The following is a 10,194-nucleotide window of genomic DNA, read 5'->3' as shown; positions in this document are numbered from 1 at the left end:
CGGATTCGTTTCTTCAAAAATGCTTCGATTTTCTTAGATCTAAACTAAAAATTCAAAAACCTAAAAAACCCAAGACTTTCTTTCTACACGAGTTCTTTTATACCCATTGCTATTATGTTGGTTTTAAAATTGATTTCTTGAGTTTTGGATTGATGTAAATTACTTTATATAATTTTTTGTATTTTTCCTTATCTTTGTTTAATTTTATTTTCTTCTTTTTCGTTTTTCTGTTTTTTCAAATTTCATATTTCATATTTTAAGATCCCAACAAAATGAGATATCTCCAACTACTACTTGCTAAGCGAAGAAAATAAAAAAAAAAGCAGTTTTTTATCTTTATTCACAAGAACAAATCATTTCAAATTAAAAAATTAAAGAATTACAAGTTTACAAAATTATCTATTTTCTTTCAAATTTTATCTTATAATCTCCACTGACAATGCGTATACTGATGAATATAATATAATTTTTATTTTTCAATTCTACCCAACAGATAGATGGAAAAAATAAATCGGTTTTTCAATTCTTTTTTTCGGCTTTCTAGATTTCCTATCAAGCACACCGAGATAAATCAAGATTATGGTTTCTCCCGATCCACTTTTCTTCTTTCCCATTTTTCTACCCTCCCTACCAAGCGAAGTCTTATGAAATTTTTTGAAAGCTTCAATATTGACAGTAAAATAAGTTTTAAAGAGTAAAGACTGAAAAGAATATAGTAACAACAATTTTAAAAGGAAAAATCAGCTGTGGTGCATATACCGTATACATATGAACCAAGTCTATATTACAGACTCCTTCAGAATATCTCCATGTAAACAAATTAAATCCATAAACCAAGTTAACCAAACTAGGAGCCTTCTCAAAACTTGTGGGGCAGCAAAATTTAAAAATAAAAAATAAAAATAAACAAATAAAGAACTCAAAATAAATATTAGAGGTGTTTCAAAATGCATAAACTAATAAATGCCTACCGATAATATTGATTTCCTTCTTGACCAAATTTGCTGTTGCAGTCATCTCCCAAGGCCCCCACATGCAGTAGAGAGCATCTTTCTAGTTGCTCCACCCGTTTTCTCATTCTCATTTACCAAAAGAGCTTCAGCAAAGCTCTTGGACATTTTTTTTACGAAATCATTAGGAAGTGACACAAAGTTCTGGGATTCACCAACAAAATCATCTGGAGAAGCGACCATGCTACTTAGCTGTCTAGCCTTCCTTTCCTGCATTGCTTTCTGCCGTTCTTCATAAAAGTAAAAATCATCTAGGATGGATGAATGACTTTCATAATTTTTAAAAATGTTCAACATCTCAATACCCTGCTCCAATTCCACCTGCAATATTATTTGATGCAGTGTAAGGCACCATTCAGAAGAGTTGTTGCAATGGAAGATGGGAAAGATTATACCTTACTTGATGTAAGCACAGTCAGATAAAATAAGTGCAATGGTGCGAAAACTAAATTCATTGGATGGCACATCATCAAGTCTTACATATCAGCATTGTACGTGAAATTTTGCTTGCATTCACAGTAACTCCTAACATAACAAGTTGTGCATGCAATACATGCTTACACACAAGTTGTTCAAACAGAAACAAGGGTTGCTTCTAGCTCTGATATGTACATTGTGCCTTGCAGTTTATCGAGTTATACATCAAAACATTTCAACAAAAATTATAAATACACCACCCTTATGACTTGAGAAGTACAGGCAAATAATGATGGTGGAAATGAAGTACACAAATTTCATGTTAGCTTGGCCAAATTCAATTCGATTCTAGACCAACATAATCATCTCAGCAGCTCAAGTAAAACAACCGCGATGTGAGGCCATAATGGCACTAAATTTGAATGTAACCGGAAATGCCAAGTATCACATCACCACTCAAAACTGGCTATAAAGTGTCAATCCCAAATGAATCCTTACCTCTTGAGTATCCCTACTGTTAGTTACTGGCTTGTTGTCATTATTTTCAAGCAGAATGTGGCGGAACTGACTGTTGGGGACATCTTTAATAATGTGCCACTTTACTGGGAATTGCCCCGACCACTTATCCTGAAGCCAATATTCCACGCTTTTGTCAAAGTCAACAGGTCCCACCATCTCAGCCACTCCACAAAACTGAGCACTAGCATTCACCTGCATGCATAACATATAAAGTGAAGCTAAGTTAGTTTCAATCCTCAATCATGATCTCTTCTTATAAATGAACCAGAAGGGAAGCACATGAATAAGGTGGTAAGCATTTCAACCTAATATTTACATTGCTCACCACATCCTAATCCTTGTTCATCATAATGCATTACCAGTTATTGTTATTCAACCAATTGTTTAATTAGGTTATATGACTGTGCATCAACTTTCATGTTTCTTGTAATCCACCTATCACCTAGAATACAATGCAAGGTAGATTACCGAAAATAGCAGAAAGACAGGCGATGTCACTTGTTTCTCTTTTGCCTCATGATAAGCAGTATCCAATTTTTTGTTGCCACTTGGGGTGCTTGCCCAGACACCATACTTTATGCTCTTGTGAATATTATCTTCACTATAAGATTTTATCACAAAGAACTTTGCATCCACATAGTCAGTGACAAAATTCTGTCGGTTGTATGATCCATTGCTAATGCCATTAGTTGGGCCATTCTTGCTGCTATCAACAATAAAACCTTTGGCGGTTATCTGACTTTTAGGCTTAAATGCCCTAGGTCCCTTGTTACGCTCACTTAATGTATCAAGTGTTACAGTACAACTACATGAAAAGTCCTTGCAGTTTCCCCCTTCTCTTGCTTCATCAAGCGAAGGCCAGTTCTGACCATTTATTCCTAAGCTAGAACTGGAAACACTGCCACAGCCAGAACTTTGATCACTTCGGCTACCAGTGTAGCTTATAGAGCCAGAGCCAGAAGAAGAAACAAAACCATAAAATGATCCTTTCAAGAAAGAAGCCTGCATAAGATTTAATTGTTAAATAATAGACTAGAACCCATCACTTGGGAAAGAAGCCAGCATAAGATTTAATTGTTAAATAATAGACTAGAATCAATCACTTAGCACTATCTATTTCAAACACATTGAATATAGTATTGACTTGGAAACCAATTAGAAACATCTCAGAATTAAAACCTAAAGATGAATCAAGGATGTAAATGTCACCAACTCACCATTCCACACAGAAATTCATGATTATGAGATGACATACAGGGCTTAGCAAATAAGCTACTACTTGAGCTACAAGTCCAAGAGGCACTCATAAAAAAGCCTCAAATCTTTTTAAGCTTAAAAAACACATGCTTAAAACAGATGCTGCTTGGAGAAAAGATGTGTAAAGCATGCTCTATACATGTTGATCCATTGAAAAAATTTTGGGTAATTTTGGAAGCCTTGTACAATTGTATCTATGTGTTGTGTCAACTGAGGTATGAACAAGTCAAACCTTTTCACAAACAACTTAGCCTCAACTTTTTCACAGTTGAGCTTGAGTAGGTGAGAGAGCCGAGTTCAAGTGTGCTTATACTTGGAAATACTTGTGTAAACAACTATTGTCCATGAATTTCATAAAGTTTCCCAACAAAAGAAAACATGTGTTTAAATTATTAAACAAAATAGGGATGGTTTTATTGTTGATTGAGAAATTTAAACACAAGGCATGCTTATTGGGAAGCCCCCAAACCTCATGCAATTGAGTCTTTTAGCTATTATTTTCAATTCAATGGAATTAATCAGATTAAAATATTCTGTTTGTAGACAGACTACTACTTGTCTCTACTGAACTGGCATCTAGCAGGATTTGCTATTCCTTTTTTGGGGCTGGGAAATGTTCGATCCTACCGTGATGATGTAGCAACTAACTAGCCAAGTTAAAAGGAATAAAAAGATCCCAGGAGCGCTTGAAACCAAATAGGATCAACAATAAAAACTAAAAACCAGAAGAAGAAAGATTCCTCTTTCTCTCACACCACCTCCATTGCCTCCTGCCTTCCTCCACTCCCTCTCCAGCAATGTGACCGCTACATAGTCTCTTCCCTCTCAACAAATCAAGGCAGAGTCAGATGCTACCAAAGGCAGATGGTTACAAAATGGCAGAAAGCTGAAGTTGATAGCAGCTTACTCAAAAACTCAATGGACAACAGAAAGCTTCCTACCTAAGTGCATAAGAATGAATATGAAACACCTTATTGCAAGAAATTGGAAGAGGAAAAGTGCACAAGTAAAAGAGAGATGTGTGGTAATGATAGGGGGTAAGAAGGAGAAATGAAGGAGAGAAGGTAGTCATAATGATGGTTAGATAGAGCAAGATAGTGCAAGGCACTAGTGATTGTCTTGGTGAGAAGAGAGTACTTGTCCCTTCAACTTTGATCTTTATCATTTCTTTAGATATAACTACTTGTCGGTTCTTGAATTTGAGCTCAGATTTGTTTTCTTTCCCTGCTTCTCCCTTAAAACTTGGCAGCTATACCCAGGAGCAGGTCTGGGATTTATGTTCAGTGGCACAAACTAACATATTTAATATTAAATATACAAAAAATATAAATGCAAATTAACTCAAGTGCAACAAAAATTGCTTTGCTAGGATAAAGATAATACATTACAAATGTTCTTTACAGATGTTTATCATTTGGAAGCATCGTAAAACTTTTTAATTATCTATAGTTCAAAATATATTTTCCTCTATATATGTAACCAAACAATCGTTCATTCAAGAATCCTGCTTCAAAATCAAAAATGTTTTTCCCAAAATATTATTTGGTTATTTCTCTAGATACACCAAATTATTTTAATAGTATAAAAATATTCAAATAGTAAATAAATTCTGTCATACTCACAAACTATCAATATACAAAGAAAGCAAATTACTTGAATATCTTCTAGTTTTGAAAGAAGCAAGTGGGCCCCTTTGTTTTTTTGGCATTTCTTTCATAAACTTACAGGTTCTTTTTTTACATTTGTTACATTTTACAACTTTTCTTTGGATGGGAAAAGCAATGTGAGGTAGAAAACAACTTTTTGGCTTATAAATATTTTTCACTTTTAATGTTTTGTAGTTTTCCAAATCTTTGGAGGGTCCCATGTCAATAAGAAATTAATTATAAAACCTTATTTTATTAATATTTACATATTATAACCTATTATTTTGCAAAGTGAGTCACTCTTTATAATAATTATATTTTATTTTTTGTCAATTCCAGTGGCGGTAGATATAAAGGAGCTAAAATTTCTAGCTATTTTTATAATATAATCAAAAGGACATTAAAACTTCAGTGGGGGCAATTTCCCCCACCCTAGATCCATCCCTGGCTATGCCAGCCAACCACATCATTAATATAAGAACCATTTCTCCTTACAGGTGCCAATTAAGCCAACTTAACAGAGCACATGTGATGTTTTCCATCCATAATCTATTTAATTGTACCAAGATTAAAAATCTATTTAATTGTACCAAGATTAAAGTCCAATAACCTGCTTATTCCCCCATCACCCCTTCCCCCCTCCCCCCCCCTCCTCCCCACAAAAAATATAGAGAAGCTCAATTACAAGTAATAGCATAATGCCTGATTTCATTAATGATATATGCTTTGCTAGTTGCTTATAGCAGACATGCAAAGTTTCTGGAAAATAGGGAATGAATGTTCCAAAATTATCAATGGCCATTTACAATCTCCAAATAATGCTGTTTTTTTTTTTTGGATAATTAAATAATGCCAGCTTCTGACAACCTGAAAATATGTGATAGGTAGAAAACTAACCATTCCAATGTCGTTTGAAGGAAACTCTAGTGAACCAACTCGTTTTGGAGAAGCTGCTGGATATGATGTCTGAAACAAAGAACTCTTCCCAATAAAAGGCTTTGAACAGTCTGAGCAGAATCCAGCAGCCCCAAACCCATCAAATCCTTGATATTGCATGCAATGCTTGCCAGAGTTTCCCAGGAAGTTGCTTCTTCCACCATATGATCCTGATGGAGGGAGATAATTTGGTCTCAGGCCAAATCTTTTTCCATCCAGTTGTTGCTCAATATTCACAGGAAACTCTAGATGAGAAAATTGAGCCTTTGAAGTAACATTTGGAATGTTTAGAGGAACTGATGGCTGGTGATAAGATGAATCTGAGGTAGGGAAATGCCTTGTAGTGGGTAACCAACTAGGATCCCCTACAAGAGGCAGCTGAGATGAAACTGGAACATAAGGTCTATGTGGCATTTGAGAGCTGTGCCTAAAACCATGAAATCCAAGAGATGCAGTTTCATTGTAGATGCCCTGTGTGAGGTGAAGAAAAAGAAATGCCTTTTTAAGATATACTGGTAGAAAGAAAGGTAGAACTAATGAAAGGGAAACCATAGAAGGTTTACACACATGAAAGCCACTTTCCAAGCCCTCAGCGCTCAAATATGGAAGGAATGAACCCTGTTTATCAGCTGCATCTTGCAAGCAGAGAACTTCATGAGTAGTAAGCAAAATAAGAAAGAGCATTATGTGACAGTGAAAAACAGTATTCCGTATTCCATCATCCATGATTGTGCTAACTAGCTATCTAAGCAACCTTGATCCATAGATTTACATATCACGCCTCACATTCAATTTAGAGTCCCCCTCAATGGAATCTAAAAACGGGCCCTTTTACATTCTATATACTAACAACAAAACATCAACCTTAAAAAATCCAACAATCATGCAACTATCAAAGCATTCTAGAAGCACATTCCTGCAAGTTCACTACAGACTTGGAGATAATTTGATGAAAGTTTTACCTAATCCTAGGCCAATATGGAAAAAATTCTACAGTATCAAACATGGATAAATGATAATACTATATCAATCATAAAATAATGATAAAAAGAAGTTCTTTGTTGTGCTGCTTGTATAGATTTTATCTTCAAAGCTCACCAGTAGCTTCCCCACATCACTATAGGTAAGACAAGACATATATTGAAGACATTTTGATTTCACTTTCACCCAAAGGTCCAAAATATATATACAAGAAGAATTGCTAATTGCAAAATAAAATACCCTTGCAATTGGCAAAAGAATGAATATCTCTTTCCTTAAAAATATCCAAGTTGTAATCTTGTATAAAACTACACATAATCAAAGCTAAGTTTATATAAACAAGATAATTTTTTTATGACAAATGCAGAGGACTAACCTTCAAGATGGAATTGTGCCTCGGTGGAATAGGCATTAGACAAAAAGGTTGTCTTAGAGTCAACCACAGTGGGCATGAATCTTGACTGATCCGCACCGTCCCTCAAGGGACCAACTGTAACCAAATCCTGCTTTGAAAAAGAACAATAAAAAAAATTAATCATATCTTCAGCTATAGCCAAAGGATACTAGCAACAGTCAGCAGATTGAAAATGACAATATATAACCCAGTCAAGGCAACCGACAAAAAATAAGCACTGCATGCAATAATATACCTTATCAGTCAACAGGTTGCGATTAGCAAGGTTGTTGTTCCTATCCAGAACCAAAACGTTCAAAGCCTCCGCAGAGTCTAGAATCCCACGAACATTATCAATTTCTTGGATTAACCAAACAAATAATGTGTGCATGTATGCAAACAAGTGCGCCAAACATTGAAACATAAAAACCCAGGAATAGATAAAAACTTTTAAAGAAACATGAATTTTTGACTATGGAATGCAGAAATTCACCTCGCAGGAAAAAAAAAAGTGTGTTAAAAAAAGGATATATTAATATCAGTTGCCAAACATTAATTATTTCTACGATCAACTTTAATAAATCCTTCGGAAATGGCAAACCAATCTCGTACTAGATTCTACATTTCTCATTCGCTCGTTCCTTCAATTCAAACAAAAACAAAGAAAAGAAAGGCCATAATTTGTCGGAGCAACATTGAAAAATAACAGCCTAAAAAGATGGCATCAACTTTCTCTCTTCTTTTTTTCTCTTTTCGTTTGCTGAGATTATGATTTGAAGAGTGACGTACCAGCAGAGGTTAAGCGATCAGAACTTTGGTGAGCCATTGTCATAAACTACAGACCAAACGATATATTTATGTGTATTTGTTAGAGATAGGAAGCTTTTGTTTGGTAAAATTTTGGTGAAATATTTTTGGCTGGGAATCGGGAGAGAGGGGTTTGGGGCAGAGTTGATAGAAATTAACAGGAATTGCTTCGCTTTTTTCGTGTTTGTTTGGTGGAGTGTGGGTATGCTAAGAATAGTGAGGAGAAGGAGAAGAGAGAAGGGCAGACCTTGGGAGTGATGAAAGGAGAGGGAGGAAATAGGAATAGGAAATATCTGCGCGTACGCAGAGTTGGCGAAACTCCACTAGTCCACCTGCTCCCTCTAGCACTCTAACACCCCGTCCCCTCCAAATCCAGCAGTTTTTCGGTTACGTCACTCTACGTTACTAATTTAACTTCTAGTATTGGCATGCCTACATTATCTGAGATAAATGGGAGAAAACTAGAAAATAAGAAAGAAAATTATAATATTCTTGCAAGCTAATGTCAATACTAAACATAATTATTATTTTATTTTATATATGTTAATCCAATGAAAGGAATTTATATGGTCAATTAAGGTTTAATTTTTGCAAAAATTATTTTAAAAATAAAATTTTGAAGACATAATATTTAAAAAAGCTCTTAAATTATTTAAAAAAATTTAAATAAGCTCTTATACTTTTTATTACATTCAATCAAACTCTTATTTTTTATTTCAAGTCAAATAAACTTTTTATAACTAATTATTGATTTAGTCAAAATATTTATTATCATTTTATGCCACATGACGCTACCGTGACATACTAAAATATTATAATTGATGATGATATGACATATTAATTTAACATGAAACTATAATTATGCGATATTTTTCACCATTCACATCAACGTCATGTTAGTATAATATGGATATAAAATGAAAATTAGTATTTTGATTAATAAAAATTAGTTAATCATTACTCATAAGGGTTTATTTGATTCAAAATAAAAGTATAAGCACTTAATTGAATAAAATAAAAAAATTTTAAAATTTTAAAATTTTTTTAATAATTTTGGAACTTATTTGAATATTATGTCAATTTTGAATGTATTAAGTTGACGTGAGATACTGCATCAATAAAATCATTTGACGAGTAACTTAATTTTAGATAAAATTTGAAAATATCTCTATCTATATTAACAAAAAAATATTTATTTATTTTATATAAAAGTTATACCATACATTTCATCATGTATAAACTAATAAATTTAATTTATTAATTATTACATAAAAATATCATTTACTTTTCTATCTAAATGTATTTTCTTTTTTGCTTTTATAAAAAAATCAAGAATTAAGTCAAATCAATTTCGTTTATTTTTTTTTATAATGTGAAGAGATAGGTAGAACATAAATCACTTTTAGATTTTTTTTTCTATTTATTTGATGTATAATACACTTCTTTAGGTCTTTACGAAATATAATGACTTTTAAGAGAAATTAGAAAGTTGATTGTTTAATATGTTTATTTATTGATTCAATAAAAGTTAAAATGGCTTCATTGGATGGTTCAAGAATGCACTTGGGTCGTGAAATCCTACTGGAAGAATCAAAATGAAAAAGAAAAAACAAAAGAGAAATGCAATATGTAAAAATATTTTTATATCATTTGAAATGCAATTTCTTGAAAACCGTAGCAAAAAAATATTAAAAGTTAAATGTTTTCTATCTAATTACTGCCTAGGTTGTCATCATACATCATTATTATACATCATTATAACAATTATTAACTATGTCTCGTTCATTGAACTATGGCAAAATTTTAATACAAATTTTTGCTTCTTAAACATGACTATTATACTAATTGTTCAAAAGTTTGCTTATAAATTTTTGTATTTAAAAAAAAGTAATAAATTTTGAATTTAAACCCTCAATTTTTTTTGTACATTTATTAACTTTAACTTTTTGAACTAATTTAAGGTAACAAACAAATGACACATATCACATTAAATTCAATTATAGACTATTACTCTACAAACCATCGGTAAAATTTTAAAATTCACAAATGGAGTTAAAATATTGTCAGATGTTTTTTTATTTATCATATATAGTTTATAATGTATTTAAGGGTTTTTTTTTATCTAATGATAGTGTATAGTTTAGGTCACTAAATACTAACATCTCATTAATGAGGTAAAACTAAAAATTTTTAAGAACTTAAACTTAAAAATTCAAAAAATTTAGTA

General features: G+C 32.7%; 1 protein-coding gene across 2 annotated transcripts; it reads right to left on the bottom strand.

Moving 5' to 3' along the window:
* Positions 1-725: 725 nt before the first annotated feature.
* Positions 726-8,346, bottom strand: LOC18608987 (YTH domain-containing protein ECT2). 2 transcript variants are annotated; one of them, XM_088804054.1, is made up of 8 exons: positions 7,950-8,346; positions 7,417-7,493; positions 7,143-7,272; positions 6,353-6,414; positions 5,747-6,256; positions 2,415-2,948; positions 1,926-2,138; positions 726-1,331 (listed from the first exon to the last, which is right to left on the bottom strand). In XM_088804054.1, exons 1-8 carry the CDS (start codon positions 7,990-7,992, stop codon positions 1,014-1,016), a joined length of 1,887 nt encoding a protein of 628 aa, XP_088660180.1. In that variant the 5' UTR covers positions 7,993-8,346; the 3' UTR covers positions 726-1,013. The 2 variants fall into 2 exon arrangements, with proteins under 2 accessions (XP_088660180.1, XP_017972071.1); XM_018116582.2 differs by having other exon boundaries at positions 7,143-7,269.
* Positions 8,347-10,194: the final 1,848 nt, after the last annotated feature.

This window comes from Theobroma cacao, chromosome 2 (assembly GCF_053813885.1).
Source record: "Theobroma cacao isolate CCN51 chromosome 2, ASM5381388v1, whole genome shotgun sequence".
Lineage (NCBI taxonomy): Eukaryota > Viridiplantae > Streptophyta > Magnoliopsida > Malvales > Malvaceae > Theobroma > Theobroma cacao.
This window is presented reverse-complemented; position numbering and strand designations above follow the sequence as displayed.

Excerpts from the sequence above, each read along its gene's own strand:
- LOC18608987 (XM_088804054.1), bottom strand. The coding sequence starts at position 7,992 with ATGACAATGGCTCACCAAAGTTCTGATCGCTTAACCTCTGCTG. Across the intron at positions 6,415-7,142 it reads GGCACAATTCCATCTTGAAG|CTGATAAACAGGGTTCATTC; the intron begins GTTAGTCCTCTG and ends TGCAAGATGCAG. Across the intron at positions 1,332-1,925 it reads ACAGTAGGGATACTCAAGAG|GTGGAATTGGAGCAGGGTAT; the intron begins GTAAGGATTCAT and ends ATAATATTGCAG.